The sequence below is a fragment of the Taudactylus pleione genome, unplaced genomic scaffold (genome assembly GCF_031769625.1).
Source record: "Taudactylus pleione unplaced genomic scaffold, aTauple2 ptg001303l, whole genome shotgun sequence".
NCBI lineage: Eukaryota > Metazoa > Chordata > Amphibia > Anura > Myobatrachidae > Taudactylus > Taudactylus pleione.
This window is the reverse complement of record NW_028285703.1, coordinates 1,379,963-1,397,033: the sequence shown is the minus strand read 5'-3', so window position 1 is coordinate 1,397,033 and position 17,071 is coordinate 1,379,963. Positions and strand designations below refer to the sequence as shown.

The 17,071-nt window shown below is 47.8% G+C and overlaps 1 protein-coding gene across 1 annotated transcript in view; it reads left to right on the top strand.

The window, feature by feature from the left end:
• LGMN (legumain) overlaps positions 1–17,071 on the top strand; it is a 57,528-nt gene that overhangs the window by 23,650 nt on the left and 16,807 nt on the right. Inside the window, exons 3-5 of the mRNA XM_088462991.1 lie at positions 2,823–2,920; positions 12,397–12,478; positions 14,371–14,456. Coding sequence (XP_088319117.1) covers positions 2,823–2,920; positions 12,397–12,478; positions 14,371–14,456 — 266 coding nt within the window. The remainder of the gene's footprint in view (positions 1–2,822; positions 2,921–12,396; positions 12,479–14,370; positions 14,457–17,071) is intronic.

Sequence of the window (17,071 nt, the reverse complement as noted above, 5' to 3'; positions counted from 1 at the left end):
CTGTTCAAATAACCTTCTCCTTGACATTTAAATGGTAATCGCTTTGCAGATCAGATAAAACACTTCACGCATTCTCAAAGAACCCGAATGACTCACTTGTCTGGACTAATATAGAACCACTGACCATTTTTTCATGCAGAAGTGTTATATTTGGAGAAATGTTCCCAGGAACAGAGAAAAGGAATGTGGTTTGATTATTAATTCCACATTCTATTGACGCATATAACAGTATGATTGCTTTTCACTGAGTACTATGATTGTCTTGTCTAGTTAATTAAATAACACTCCCTATCTCCCCAATGATATTTCCTATTTAAAGAATAACTAGACATTTGTAAGTAAACATTGATCATTATTTATTAAATTATTACTTTTCTGTTTTATTGTACCACATATTTTGCATTGAGAATGCAGCCTATCCATTCACTAGGAACCAGTGACATCACTGAGAATGCAGCCTGCCCATTCACTAGGAACCAGTGACATCACTGAGAATGCAGCCTGCCCATTCACTAGGAACCAGTGACATCACTGAGAATGCAGCCTGCCCATTCACTAGGAACCAGTGACATCACTGAGAATGCAGCCTGCCCATGCACTAGGAACCAGTGACATCAATCAGAATGCAGCCTGTCCATTCACTAGGAACCATTGACATCACTGAGAATGCAGCCTGCCCATTCACTAGGAACCAGTGACATCACTGAGAATGCAGCCTGCCCATTCACTAGGAACCAGTGACATCACTGAGAATGCAGCCTGCCCATGCACTAGGAACCAGTGACATCAATCAGAATGCAGCCTGTCCATTCACTAGGAACCATTGACATCACTGAGAATGCAGCCTGTCCATTCACTAGGAACCAGTGACATCACTGAGAATGCAGCCTATCCATTCACTAGGAACCAGTGACATCACTGAGAATGCAGCCTGCCCATGCACTAGGAACCAGTGACATCAATCAGAATGCAGCCTGGCCATTCACTAGGAACCATTGACATCACTGAGAATGCAGCCTGTCCATTCACTAGGAACCAGTGACATCACTGAGAATGCAGCCTATCCATTCACTAGGAGCCAGTGACATCACTGAGAATGCAGCCTATCCATTCACTAGGAACCAGTGACATCACTGAGAATGCAGCCTATCCATTCACTAGGAGCCAGTGACATCACTGAGAATGCAGCCTATCCATTCACTAGGAACCAGTGACATCACTGAGAATGCAGCCTATCCAGTCACTAGGAGCCAGTGACATCACTGAGAATGTAGCCTATCCATTCACTAGGAGCCAGTGACATCACTGAGAATGCAGCCTATCCAGTCACTAGGAGCCAGTGACATCACTGAGAATGCAGCCTATCCAGTCACTAGGAGCCAGTTATGTCAGTTGGAACTAGTGACATAGGGGCAGATGTATGAAGCTCTGGAAAGTGATAAAGTGGAGAGTGATAAGCGACCAACCAATCAGTTCTTAACTATCATGTTACAGGCTCTGTTTGAAAAATGACAGGAGCTGAGTGGCTGATTATTTATCACTCTCCACTTATCACTTTCAAGAGCTTAATACATCTGCCCCATAATGAGAATGCATATGCAGTAGACTGGACTCTCTTTTGGAGCTATAGGGGTACAGACTCCAATCACCAATTAGGACTATATGAATGCAATGAAAAGAATGGCTTAAGCTGGATGCACACTGACAGATACATTGGCCGAACAATTGATCGGCCAATGTATCTGCTGCCCGTCGGGCAGTGTGTACCTGCGATATGTCGGTAAACGTCGGCGTTCACCGACATATCGCATTTGCTGTGCTGCACAGCCAATGGACAGATATGTCTGCAGACCACCCGTACACACACAGCGGCAGCCATGAGGGGGGGGGCAGGACACGCCCCCCGCCCGCCGGGACACGCATCCTGGTCGCTGGGACCCTATCTGTATAGTGTGCATCCACCTTTAGATGCCTCTTTTGTCGTCAAAACCGCCCTTACAGAAAAAACAAACAGATTAACAGTCTCCTCACACAATGGACCCAGGGACATAAATTACCTAAACTATAAGCACAGATGAATGGTGCATAAATAATTTATTATAGAACAATATAGACAAATATAATACCTTTTATCAAGGACATCACAAACTTGAAAAGTGAAAAATATTTTACCCCTGTAAAAAGGGGTAAATGTCAATAATATATATATCATATATATTAGTTTTAAAGAAGTTGTTCATACCCATATGGAGTGGGCTGGGAACCCTTGACCACCGGGCCCTCCAGAAATCTTTTAAGTGGATGGAGGAGTGGGTCCCCAATGCTTGTACCTTTTTTGGTATGCTGCTCCAATGGTGTCAATCACTCACTGCCAACTTGCTCCGCGTGCTGTTAGGCCAGTCGACCCAACGGCACGCTAAATTAAATAGATGCGGGAACTACTTCCCGGCGCTATTAACAGCGCACTGAATTGAATCACCCACCCCCCCTCCCCAAGAACCAGTGACATCACTGAGATGAGCATCCTTTAATTGTAAACCATTGTTAGCACTTAGGGGTAAATTTACTAAAGTGAGAGTTTTTAGAAGTGAGTTTTAGAAGAGATGTTGCCCATAGCAACCAATCAGATTCTACTTAACATTTAACTAGCACCTTCTAGAATATAATAGCTAGAATCTGATTGGTAGTTATGGGCAACATCTCTTCTAAAACTCACTTCTAAAAACTCTCACTATAGTAAATTTACCCCTTAGAGTCGATGTCAGATTTTTTTATTCTGTGTTTTGATCGGAATGAAAATAATATTTCATTTTGTTTACCAGGCTGACCTGTGCCATGCTTACCAAATAGTCAAGAAAAATGGCATCCCCGATGAGCAGATTGTTATGATGATGTATGACGACATTGCCAACAATTCAGAGTGAGTATAATATCATCTTAGGTGCGACACAACTATAGTTTATCATACTCCAGTGATTTGTCTAAATCAGAGGTTTGGAGCAGGTTTAAATCAGTGTTTCTTTGAAGGCAAATCCCACATTGGTTTTCCATTTACTTTGCCACTTTAAATGCTGTATTAGAAATCGCATAAAATCTGTGATTTCGACAAATCGCTGTTCGTTACATGTCCCCATCTGTCGCCAATAAAGTCCACATACAGTATGAATATGCATCATTCACCAATATGTATTCATGTATATAGCGCCACCAGTATACGCAGCACCATGGAAGACTGCCGCAAGAGGAGATGTGCTTAATGTATAGTCATTTGTCCAACAGAACAGTGGTCACCATCCAAAGGGTGGGTAGGAAAACCTAGGCACTTTCGGGTAAATTATAAGTGCAATTTCAAAAACAAGTTATCATTCACCAGGGCCAATTTGCTTTGGGTGACCTATAGCTGGGATTTGGAAGGTGTGGTGGAACTAGCCCGACAAAACCTCGGCGTGAGAGCACTCCGGAGGCAAGGAGCAGTGAGTGCGAAAAGCTTCAGGCCGGATACAGTTGGGGGTGTTGGTAGTTGCAGAGAGGAGGCTCTTCTGGGAGCAGAGACGTTCCCAAGGTTTATATGTAGGAAAGAGCAGGAGTATGTAAGACTTTTTATGCAGAGAACATTGGACGTCATCCTAAAATTGACAGGGAGCCGATAGAGCGCAAGGCAACTGCATACACCGAGCATAAAGCACAGAAGGTCAGTATTTTGCATGGCTTGTTGGGTGGCAGGATGGGGGAAGCAGGCAGAACCTGGAAGCAGATTACAGTAGTCAGTGCAAATAACCTGGTTCATATACAGTATTAGAGTTGTAATAGTTGATTGATTGAGAAAGAAAATTGCAATGATTTGGTCTAATTTTTTAACTGTTGGAATGTGGGATGTAAAGGACAGTGATGACTCAAGTATGACACAGAAGACAATGAGCCACAGTGGACTCGCTCATTATTGTAACTTCAGGATTAGGCTTATTGGGAAAGAGCAAAACCCCCTTCCTTTGGTCTTTGACTGGGGCTGTGAGAACCGGAAGAGACCCCGGAACTAAAGCAGTCCCAGGGGGACCACCTATGGGCAAGGACCATCTTAAGAAAATAGTTGGTAATGCAGCTTTAAGCTTCAGATGCCAGAGAGCCGTCTGCTTGGTGATTGTTGTTGGACCTCTAGGTGTCATTTTTGCTACTGTTACATAGAACTGTGCATCATCAGCATAGATCATAGCTAAATCCAAGGGGATTGATGATGAAACCAAGAGACCGAGTATAAGGGGAATAGATCAGAGGTCTCAGCACTGACCACCAACAGCTAGATCCATGACTGTTGACATTGACTTTTCAGCGACAATACAGGAGCGATTAGAGAAATATGATAAGAACGAGAACCTTAGTGGTACCACCGACTTCACAGGAGTGGAGAACCTGAGAGAGAGAGAGGTGCGCTGTGCTGAAAGATCCATGAGTGATAGAGGACATTTCTGCCTCACAGTGCTTGGGCTTTGGGTTTAATTCCGGCCAGTGCATTATTTCTGTAGACTTTTACTTTCTCCCTGTTTGGATTTCCTCAAGGTGTTCTGGTTTCCCTCCATAGTCCAAAACATACTTGTAGGCTCATTGGCTGCTGACAAAATGGACGCCAGTGTGTTTGTGTGGTGGTAATTTAAACTGAGAGCTACAATGGGACAGGGACTGATGTGAGTGTCTCCATATACTCTTCCAATCACTGCGTAATATGGCGGCGCTATACAAATAATAACTATGTTTTAAAGGTTCAAAAAAATGATATTGACAAATACTTATCTGTTGTTGTGTCCACTTAATGCAGGGGTCTGGAACCGATTTTCCGCCGTGGGCCATTTTGATATATATAACATTATTCGCGGGCCCTGTGCAGGCCACGACCCCTCTGTGTGATCACACGGGGCGGGGCTGCAATCGCCGGTGATTACAGTAATGCCTGGAGCAACCTGAGGATGCTCCAGGAGCTGTAAGGGCAGCGGTGTGACCATCTGAAGCGTCCTAAGGATGCTCCAGGCAGCACCGCTGCATAGACTCTGGCTGCAGGCTGCCATTCTAGGCACCCTGCTAGCCAGATGAGGCAAACAGAAAAAAGCTCAGAGGGCCAGACCAAATGATTCCAGGGGCCTTATATGGCCCCTGGGCCTGAGGTTCCCCATCCCTGACTTAATGTAGGATTATTTTATATGGATAATATACTGAAACTTACATTATTTTCTGATAACATATCAGCAAAAATGATAGATAACTTATTTCATTATAGAATGTATATGTTATCTATCATTTTTGCTGATATGTTATCAGAAAATAATGTAAGTTTCAGTATATTATCCATATAAAATAATTCTACATTAAATTTAAACAGGAGTGTAAGCTGCCATGTTACATTCTATAATGAAATAAGTTATCTAACATGGCAGCTTGCACTCCTGTTTAAATTTAATGTAGGATTATTTTATATGGATAATATACAGAAACTTATAATTTCTACTTCAGGGTCCATAGGGTATCCACAGGATACCTTGGGGGTATAGGTGTGACGTCAGTCGCAGGGCACCAAAGAGTTAAGCTTTCAGCCTCCCAGGATGCACTAGGTCCCCCTCCTATACCCCGCCCCCGGGCCAAGGCACCTCAGTTTAGTTTGGTGCCCGGCCGGAGTCGGGTGCACCTGTTGGAGTGGGGGCTAGAAGAGCCCCTGAAGCTTTTTCTTCATGCAGCTGTGGCTGCACATCTGGATGAACAGCATGGACAGTCAGTCCTGACGTCCATGCTGTCTTCCCTACACCCCGCCGGTACCAGAACGCCGGTACTGATCCGGGGATGCTGGTGGGCGTCTGGGGTCACAGCTAGCGGTGACCCCAGATGCTCCGGACCATGGCCGGATTCAAGGGGGACAGAGGTAAGCAGCGGGGTCCCGCGGTGGGTCCCCGCTGATCACATGGTCCTAAGTCCCCAGGCAGGGGGCTCCCTGGGGACTGGCTGCAGCGTGGAGCCAGGCGACCAACCTGCGCTTCCACTACCCCCTGGGACAGCGGACCGCAGCAGAGCGGTAGCGCTGCGGCGTCCCAGGGGTTAAATGCATGCCAGGGGAGCGCGCCTTCCCTGTCTCACAGCCGGCGCCTCCCCCGCTGCACACAGCCCTCTCTGCACTGTGCTGACTGGTCCTGTGTCAGCGCTCCTCCCCCAGGCCAGCTTCTCTCTGCTCCTCGGCGGCCATCTTCTCTGCAACGCATGGTGAACGCTGCTGGAAGTCTGGAAGGAAGCATCGTGGTCTGGGTCCCCCCGCATACCTCTCCTCCGCTGTGGCTCAGGTCTGTGTATGCAGCGCTGTGTCCTACCAGGCCCTGTGTCTGTGTAGTTGAGTGATCAGCGCTGTTAGTGCAGGAATTGTTATTTCTCTGCATTGTATGTGACTGTGCTAGCGCTGCCTGTAACTTTTCTTCTCTAAACTGTCAGCTTTATTACTGTCCCTGTTCTTTCTGCTAAAGCCCTTGCGGTGCGGTGCTGCAGGGTGGTCTCTCGCCTATTTAATACTTAATTGGTGAGAGAGGTCACATACGTGGTGCCATCATGTCTGAAAGTGATTTTCCCCTCCGGCTACAGTGTACCACGTGCAAAGTACCGTTAGCGGAGGGGGAGGGTAGCGCGGAGGGCCTTTGCCGGCAGTGTTTGTCCATGGCGCGGCCTATTACGGTTACAGCACCGGTACAGGAGCCGCCCTGGGCTTGTTTCGCTCAGGCGTTAACAGCTTTAGTGGGCCAGTTAGCTCCGCAGCCCGCGTTTACTCCGATGGGTTTGTCCCAGCAGTCTGTGGTGTCGTCACCCATGCAGGGGTTCCCACGACAATTGGTGGTACCCCACAGTCTCCCTATTTCCCCGCTCCCGGGTTCTCAGGAGCCAGCGTGGGTTAACTCCCTGACGAGTTCTGTACAGCACTTGTCGGATGTGTTGCAAGGGGAGTCTGTGATGCGGCCTCATAAAAGGCCGGTGGCGTCTCTGTCCGCTCCTTATGAGGATGACGAAGGGACGTCTGATGATGGGGAGATTCTGGATCCTTACGATCAGGAACCTCTCCATACTAAGGACGCTGATGCTAAGTCCAAAGTATATATTCCTGGACTTATTCGGGCGGTCCGCACAGCCTTGGGGATTGAGGACGAAGTTCCCCCAGCGGCTAAATCTAAGTATGCCTTTTTCAAAGATGTGAAGGGCGATGCCACAGTCTTTCCTCTTTCGGGTCAGTTGGTGGACCATTTAGAGGAGGCGTGGAAACAACCTGGCAAAAGATACCAGCCGCAGAGACGCCTGGCGGTGGCTTATCCGTTCGCGGATAATTATTTTGCTAAGTGTGAATCCCCTCCACAGGTGGATTCTCACGTGACCCGTCTTGTCCGTAGTGCCACATTGCCGATGCCATCCATGTCCTCCCTTAAGGATGCTACGGACCGCAAGGTAGAAATCTGCCTGAAGTCCGCTTATTCCCTTGCAGGGGGGGCAGCACGGCCGGCTATGGCCATTTGCTGGGTTGCCAGAGCGATGGAGCGCTGGGCGGATTCATTAGAGGCTTCTTTTGAATCCGACTGTCCGGCCAAACAGGCGGAGTTGATTGGCAATCTCCGTGATTCGGCCACCTACATCAACGAGGCGGCTCTAGACATTAGTACTCTGGTGTCTAGAATTTCTTCAGCAGCGGTAGCTGCTCGTCGCACCTTGTGGCTGCGATCCTGGAAGGCGGACGCAGATCCAAGAAAGGTCTGGAAGCGTTGCCGTTTACCGGAGAAGTTCTCTTCGGTCCGGATCTGGATAAGATTGTGGCCACGCTGGCGGCAGCCAAATCTGCTTGTCTCCCATCGGCCGCTGCTCCTTCTGGTTCTGGACCATCGTCCTTTCGGTCATCTAGGGCCCAGGGCAGGCCCAAACCACAGTCGTTTCCTCGACAGGCTGGCCCTAAGAAATCGGTCAAGCCCCGGAAACAGGCATGGAGTACCAGACGTCCGGCCCCCAAGCCAGATGACAAGCCTGCGGCCTGACGGTCCGGGTCTCCCCTTGGGGGATCCCAGGGTGGGAGGCCGCCTGCTGCAGTTCTCCCGGTGTTGGTCGTTCACTACGACAGACACTTGGGTTCTGGAGGTGGTCTCTCACGGGTACGCCCTCTCCTTCCGGCACAGACCCCCGGCTCGATTCTTCACCACGGGTCTACCATCAGACCGGAACAAGGCTACGGAGCTGCGGAAGGTATTGCACACTATGCTCCAGGCTGGAGTTATAGTGCCTGTTCCATTCTCCCAGAGGGGCCAGGGTTTCTATTCAAATCTATTTTTGGTACAGAAACCCAATGGGTCATATCGTCCGATTCTCAACCTCAAAGCACTCAACAAGTCTTTGCGGCTCCCGAAGTTTCGGATGGAGACCCTACGGTCCATCATTCTGGCGCTGGAACCTGGGGACTACAGGGTGTCATTGGACATACAGGACGCTATGGCGGTCATGGCGGCTTCTCTGCGGCTGCAAGGAGTCCGCATGTTGCCGTACTTGGACGACCTGTTATTGGTGGCAGGATCTCCAGAGCTCCTGTTACACCACTTGGACCTGACCATTGCACTGCTGCAACGGCACGGCTGGCTAATCAACTGGCAGAAGTCCACTCTAATCCCGTCTCGGAGGATTCTGCATCTTGGAGCCTTATTGGACTCGGGACAGCAAAGGATCTTCGTGACGGAGGACAAGATCTCTGCTTTACAGTCAAGGGTGCGCAGTTGTCTGCACAGCCGCCGGGTGTCCTTACACTCGGCGATGAGGTTACTGGGCTCCATGGTGTCGGTGTTCGACATGGTGGAATACGCCCAGTTTCACTCCAGACCTCTGCAGCACCTGATCCTGTCCAAGTGGAACGGGCTGCCTCAGTCTCTGAAGTTCCAGACGATTGTGCTCACCCCGGAGGTTCGCCTGTCCCTTGCGTGGTGGTTAAAGACGACCCACCTCAACAAGGGACGTCCGTTCTGGGTTCCAAATTGGGTCCTGTTGACAACGGACGCCAGTCTTCGGGGCTGGGGAGCAGTTTCGGGTCCACACTTGTTCCAGGGCAGGTGGACGCCGACAGAAGCGGAGCTTCCAATAAATATCTTGGAACTCCGTGCGGTCTTCAATGCTCTCCTGCAGGCACAGCGGTTTCTCCAGGGTCACCCGGTGCAGGTCCAGTCGGACAATGCTACCACCGTGGCCTACATAAACAGGCAAGGAGGAACTCGCAGTCGGGCAGCTCTCGTAGAGGTCTCTCGGATCCTGGTTTGGACGGAGCGCAATCTTCCGGCCATATCAGCGGTCTTCATCCCGGGAGTGCTAAATTGGGAGGCGGACTTTCTAAGTCGCCAGGACGTTCATCCAGGGGAATGGTCCCTGCACCCGGACGTTTTTCAACTACTGGTGGACAGGTGGGGTCTTCCAGAAATCGACCTCATGGCGTCCCGGCACAACAACAAGTTGCCGGTGTACGGGTCTCGCACAAGAGACGAAGGGGCGTCTCTGGTGGATGCTCTGTCCGTCCGGTGGACGTTCAGATTCGCATACCTGTTCCCTCCGGTCTCCCTTCTTCCACGGGTAATCCGGAAATTCAAACAGGAAGGAGGGACGCTCCTGTTGATAGCTCCCGCGTGGCCCAGACGGCACTGGTTCTCAGACCTTCAGGGTCTGTCCGTGGACAGTCCTCTGCGGTTGCCGCTACGACCGGACCTTCTGTCTCAGGGTCCTTGTCTTCACCCGGACCTGACTCGGCTGTCTTTGGCGGCGTGGCTGTTGAGACGGCCATGCTGAGGTCCTGGGGGTTTTCCAGCTCTGTGGTGCGTACCATGTAACGAGCTCGGAAACCGTCTTCCGCGAGGATATACCATCGCGTGTGGCATACGTTCTTCCAGTGGTGTCGACCGAGAGGTTATGCACCGCGGGAGTTTCGTCTGTCTCGGATTCTCGCCTTCCTGCAAGCGGGACTAGATCATGGGCTTCGCCTTGCTTCTTTGAAGGTACAGGTTTCGGCCCTATCTGTCTGGTTTCACCGTAGGATTGCTACAATCCCGGATGTGCGCACCTTTATGCAAGGTGTTCTCCGTATTCAGCCGCCCTTTGTTCCACCTGTGGCGCCTTGGGATTTGGCTGTGGTCCTGAGGGCTCTCCAAGGACCGCCGTTTGAACCACTGGGCTCAGTGGATATTAAATGGCTAACAGCTAAGACTGTTTTCCTTCTGGCCGTTGCTTCAGCCAGACGTGTTTCTGAGTTAGGGGCTCTTTCTTGTAGACCCCCTTTCTTGGTTTTTCATGGGAACAGGGCAGTGCTCCGCACTCGGCCCGAGTTTCTTCCCAAAGTTGTTTCCCAGTTTCATGTTAATGAGGAAATAGTTGTTCCGGCCTTTAACTCACCGGGTCTTTCCGTGGGTGAGGCCTCTTTGGATGTTGTGCGGGCCTTAAGGACTTATGTTGACCGCACTTCTTTGTTTAGGAAGTCGGACGCTTTGTTGTCCTCTATGGCTTCTGTAAAAAGGGTTGGCCTGCTTCAAAGCAAACTTTGGCAGCCTGGATCCGTATGGCTATTTCTGAAGCTTATCTTCATGAAGGCCTACCGGTCCCTCCTTCTCTGAAGGCTCATTCCACTAGGTCTGTGGGTCCTTCGTGGGCAGCTCGACGTGGTGCCTCGGCAGTTCAGATCTGCAAGGCTGCTACGTGGTCTTCTGTCCATACCTTCGTGAGGTATTACAGGTTTGACACCTTCGCCTCTCAGGATGCTTCCTTCGGGCGGCGGATTCTCCTTTCTGCACAGGAGCGTCCCCACCCTTAAAGGATACTGCTTTGGGACATCCCCAAGGTATCCTGTGGATACCCTATGGACCCTGAAGTAGAAAATATGAGATATGGTAAGAACTTACCCTTGTTATCTCTATTTCTACGAAGTCCATAGGGTTCCACAGGACTCCCGCCCTGTCGCACCTGTGCTGCAGATGGGCTTTGCTCTGGTCACCGGTTTTCCGTCTCCCTCTGGTGAGAATGTGATTCTTGTATGTGTCCAGATCTTTGTTCTCTCTCTTCCTTCTCCTCCTCCGGCCTATGGCTTGGTAACTAACTGAGGTGCCTTGGCCCGGGGGCGGGGTATAGGAGGGGGACCTAGTGCATCCTGGGAGGCTGAAAGCTTAACTCTTTGGTGCCCTGCGACTGACGTCACACCTATACCCCCAAGGTATCCTGTGGAACCCTATGGACTTCGTAGAAATAGAGATAACAAGGGTAAGTTCTTACCATATCTCATATTATTTTCTGATAAGTTATCTATCATTTTTGCTGATATGTTATTTCATTATAGAATGTAACATAGCAGCTTACACTCCTGCTTAAATTAAACGATGTCAAGAAATTATGTTCTCCATACAGACTAATGGAGCGTACACACGGTCAGATTTGTCAGACTTGTCAGATGAACGACTGAACGATTAAACGATTTGAACGATTAAACGATTTGAACGATTAAACGATTTGAACGATTTGAACGATTTGAACGATTGAACGATTTTTGACTGCATTAAAATGAATGGAATCGTCCAAGTCTGACTGCAAACCCATCAGATGTCAGATATCGTTATCTGACAAACGGGAACGCGCATCGTTGATCGTCCATCGTTCAGGCATGTCAGATATGAACGATTTTCCTTCAGAAATGAACGACTGAACGATTTTTAAATCGTTATCGTCCATATCTGAAGAAAAAATCTGATCGTGTGTATGCACCATTAGGGATAAATTTACTAGAGGTCGATTTTAATTGAGTTTGGTCGATTCTAAATTGATCTAAATCGATGTTATGTTTCTGGGGCTAAATCTCATTTATTAATATAAAAAGAGGATCTGTTCGTAAATGTGAGATTTAGCCCCTAAAAGACCATATCGATTTAGACCGATTTAAAATCGGATTAAAATCGACCTTTAGTAATTTAACCGCTAACTCTGTTTCCTGTAGCAGAAGACCTATACAGAAATAATGCATAGTGTTAGTGCATGGTTCCCTTTAAATGCTGGCCTGGAATGAGCAGCATTTTTTAAATAAAACATAGATGGTAAACAGCTATCTTAGGTGTCTCTTGGCCACGCAGGGAACTTGTGTGATCAGACGTGTGCTTTGTGTGATCAGACATGTGCTTTCATGTACTAAACTATACTAAACTATAGAAATAAGATGAGGCTTATGTCACTTTATCCATTTTCACCAGTATTCAGAAATATTCCTTAGATCATTTTGACCTTCTAGCATTCAGGTGAATCTGATCCATTTTATTATAATGTCTCTTTGTAAACCGACTTTCCACATGACTTCACTTGTAAATAATTTGCAAATTGTCTGCATTTTTATGTTTTCAGCAATCCAACCAAAGGAATAATTATTAACAGACCCAATGGGACAGATGTTTATGACGGAGTACTGAAGGATTATACAGGGGAGGTAGGATTCAAATTAACATTTTCTAGGGAAACGGCCTTTATTGCGAAAAAAGAGAGCGGCCTTTATGGCGCCCTCTAGTGGACAGGGTTCTGCATAAAAAAAATAGATTCTTCCTTTAACTTGCAACAAACCTGTCCCCTGCTCCTGATTAGTGTTTTTTTATTCAGCTCTTCATAGAAGGGAGAACGGGCAGTGTAGCATTTGGCGTCCTCCTGTCCTGCTCGCTGCAGTGTTGTGGAAAGGGGGCGCTGAAATGTGAGCACAATTTTCCATTAGTCACACTCACCCGGATATCTGGAAATTATTAGGGATGCCAGCGTTTGCCCAGGGCAGAGAGGTGGGGGTATGGTGAGTGAATGCACTGCAGTGAGTCCCATTTGAGTTGTAGAGCAACGTAGGCCATGTGAGCTTTCCAAGATGGCGGCTGTCATGGTACAAATGGTGGCATCTTCGGATGTCTTGCACATAGAGTAATAGGCAGCAAATTAAAGCTCACTGTAGGCATTTCTGAGATCCAGATGCAGACTGCCACATCAGCGATCTTGCATATAGTGTATGGACCTCATCTTCCACCACTCAATCCTTGAGTAGTGGAAGGAGATATTACGGCATGGGCACAGTACACACCTGCCCTGGAACCTGCAACTAGACAATATGCCAGGATTTGAACTCCTGAAAACGCCCTTCGCGCCCCCCCCCCCCCCCCATTTAAACTCTGCATTTCTAAGGAGTCAGTGGTGGGTCCTCCTTCGGCAAAGAAGAGGGCGAATGACCCAGATGGGGCAGATGATGAAATACTCCACAACATTAGAATCCTTGCTGGAAGACACTTGCTGTATCATTGTGGGGCACAGCGTCTCATAACAGTGGGGGCACCTGGGAGAGCGCATAGTACAAGGGGCATGATTCAGGTGTGGGCACAAATGCCATCGCAGCTGCAAACTCTAACGGATCGCAATTGCTATAATATGCTAATGACTCCCAGTGCTTTGGGAGGCCCACTGAAAGCCTCCGCCACTCACGCACAAAACTGGAAACCTCAAATGCAGATCAGGCGGCCATCGGCCTTCTGAGTAAGTCTAAGGTGCCGCAGACACAACGGACCCTTAGACGTGGGTTTATTTATATTGTATATAAATAAAAGTGTAATGCCGTACATGTCCTCTAACACACACTCATCAGAGGTTCCCAAACTCGATCCTCAAGGCACCCTAACATTCCAGGTTTTAAGGCTATCCATGCTTGACCATAGGTGACTTAATTAGTCCCTCAGTCAATTTAGTTTAACCACCAGTGCTCATCCATAGATATCTCTAAAACCCGTACTGTTGGGTTGCTTTGAGGACCGTGTTCAGGGGTATGCAGTCGAAACCGGCGGACCTAATCCCGACAGCCGGCTTCCTGACTGTCATTTCCCAGCAAGTGTCTAAAGACAGGCGTCGATATGCCGACACCTGTCATTAGACCACCCTCGCCCGGCATCCCGATCGAAGGGACGCCGGGCACTGAGTGCGGATAGCCGCGCGGGGGGGAGGGTTAGATTTAGGGTTCCCGGGGGGGGGGGGGGGGGGGGACTTGGGGTAAGGCACCCCCCCCTGGGAGGTTAGGTTTAGGCTAGGGGAAGGGGGGATTAGGGTTAGGCACTGGGGGGAAGGTTAGGGTTAGGCACCCCTAAGGGAGGGTTAGGGGAGGGAATTGGGTAAGTCAATACTTACCTTAGGGACGATTGGAATTTTCACTTATGTTGGGCAGCCGCTGTCGGGATTCCAATCATACCGATTTCGTGTTCGGGAACCTCTGCACTACATAAATATGCTTGAATTAATTGTTAATTGGGGCAATTAATGTGACTTATTTTTGGGTAATGGTGTTCTTGTTTCTTTGGGTTCTAGGATGTTACACCTGCTAACTTTTTGGCTGTTCTGAAAGGCGACGCGGAAGCTGTGAAGGGTAAAGGATCCGGGAAAGTTATTCAGAGGTTTGTCATTTTTGTCTTCACTTGTCTTGTCTTGTAAGCGCATCCTAGGAGATTTGGCGTGAACATAACAGGGTCCGTGTGTGTAATAGTGCCAGGTACAATAAACAAATATTGAAAATACAAATCCAGTGAAGTCGCTGTTTGAAATGTATAACATTGGGTATATTAATACCGCAGCAGTGATTTGTTGTAAAATCATATTAATTTTGTCCTTTAAAATACAAAAACCCTCTGTTACTTTAACTCCTGCGATGAAATCATCGATAAATCTGCAATTTTATAAACGCCGACCCTACCGCATTCCCCACTTCATCCCAACTGCTGAATGATATAAAGATTTGGATGAAAAGCATGTAATGAAGTGAGAAAGAGAAAGCCATGCAGTTTGTAAAATGTACAGGTGTGCCTTTCTCCCCAGTATCACTGTACCATTTACAGCTTTCTGTTCCTTGATTCCTTGTACTGCATGCTTTTCATCCATGTGTTTATATCAAGTAGAGTTGGTTTATGGATAGAATTCCATTCAGCTCAGGGAGAACTGAGCAAGAAAAAGCAACTTGATGTGTAAACGTTACAGGAGGGTAAAACAGAACCCTTCCCTTTAGCACTCTGAAATAGCGTCACAGGAACCTATGTAAATAATAAGAGAGGAGCATTTTGTAGCCCTCTATTCCCATCCGCGCTCCACCAGAGCATTTTGCAGCTTTAGTAATACAGTAGTGGAGCGGGAAAGACAGAAGTCCTAATATGCTGCAAAATACTAGCATTTAGTAGCCCTGTGTTGCATTAGTCTAAAGCTGGACACACACATTATAAATCCAGTCTTTCAGTCTGATCATTTCTATAACTCACAGGTTCTCAAACTCTGTCCTCAGGACCCCAAACAGTGCATGTTTTCCAGTTCTCCACACAGAATCACAAGTGAGATATTAGCTCCACCTGTGAATCTTTTAAAACGTGTCTGTGAGTAATGAATACACCTGTGTACCTGCTGGGTGACCTGGAAAACATTTACTGTGTGGGGTCCTCAGGACCGAGTTAGAGAACCACTGCTATAACTAATCAACATTTGTGCGGGTAACCATGGTAAAGAAACCTAGGTGGCCAGATTGTTCTATAATGTGTTTAAATAGATATAAAACCTTCCTCTGACAGGAACAGACTGATGGGTGCGTTCTGCAATCATACAATTACAGTATAATGGTCCTACATGGTACATGTGCTGAGAATTCCTTTCTGATCAGACTCGGAATGTGTAGGAAGCAATCCCTCCATTTGTTGATCTGATTGACAAAGATCAGATTTGAAACCATTGGATTGTAGCAAGTGTATCTCGGTTGTACGTTGATGTGACTGTACAGATTGGCCAGATACATGTGGAATCTATTTACTAAGCAGTGTTAGGAGACAGAGTAAAAAGTGATAAGGTGCCAGCCAATCAGCTCCCAACTGTCATTTTTCAAACACAGCCTGTGAGATGACAGTTAGGAGCTGATTGGCTGGCACCTTATCACTTTTCACTCTGTCTCCTAACACTGCTTAGTAAATAGACCCCCAAGACAGGATGGATCGAGTACTGCTGCATTGGGAACTGCAACTGCGGCACCTAATCCTGCTCCTGCTGCAAGTAATGCACAGGGCCCCCCACCCTGCTGCTACAGGAACATACCTATGGACAAGCAAATGTCAGTCACTGGCATGTAACATTCAATGAACATGAAAAACTTGTTCTTTATTAAGGGGGAGATGTACTAAGCTTTGGTAAGAGAGAAAGTGGAGAGGGATAAAGGGCCTGATTCAGAGCCGGACGCAATTAGCGCTCGCTCGTCCAGAAAATAGGGGTGGCTATTCAAATGAACCGTTTTCTCTTTGCGGTCTGTTCACGCCTCTAGGTCTGAACAAGCGAACAAAACTTGCGGTCGTTTTTTGGAAAAATACGCCCCCTGGCCGCTCGCATCCTACGTCATGTCCGCTATTTATTAGATTAATCGAGTACATCGACCAGCGTATGAACTGCTCGCTATTCTTGTGGTTGGTTTTTGCTACCACAATCTTGCGAGCAGTTATGGCTATAAAATAACCCAGTGACGTGGTCAATGACGCTGCTGTATTAATTATGCACACCCATAAAACGCCCGTTTTGACCTTTAAGCACACCTGCGTTCTGATCTCCACTCCCCGTTTTCAAGCACCTTCCCGTTACCACCCACAAACGCCTCATTCTGTCACTCAAAATAGCAGGCATTCGCTATTTTGCGAGCACATGAATTTTTACTGCACTGACTGGTTCGTGCATGCGTATAATGATCCGTACGCATGCGCAGTTGGGCAAACATCGCTCGGAGCGAATGAGAGGCCGCTTACGAGCGGCTCTGAATCAGGCCCAAAGTACCAATTTGCTTCTGTCATTTTTCAAACACAGCCTGTAAAGTGACAGTTAGGAGCTAATCGGTTGGTACTTACTCTCCCTCCAAGGCTTTGTATATCTCCCCCAAAACATTTTTGATTGATGCATTTCTGATGAATCGTATGACAAAGTACAGAGAATATTAATGAAACTTAGTGGGGCCCTTGTATCGCGAACATGACTTTCAGGTGTGCTGTTGCATTTAAAG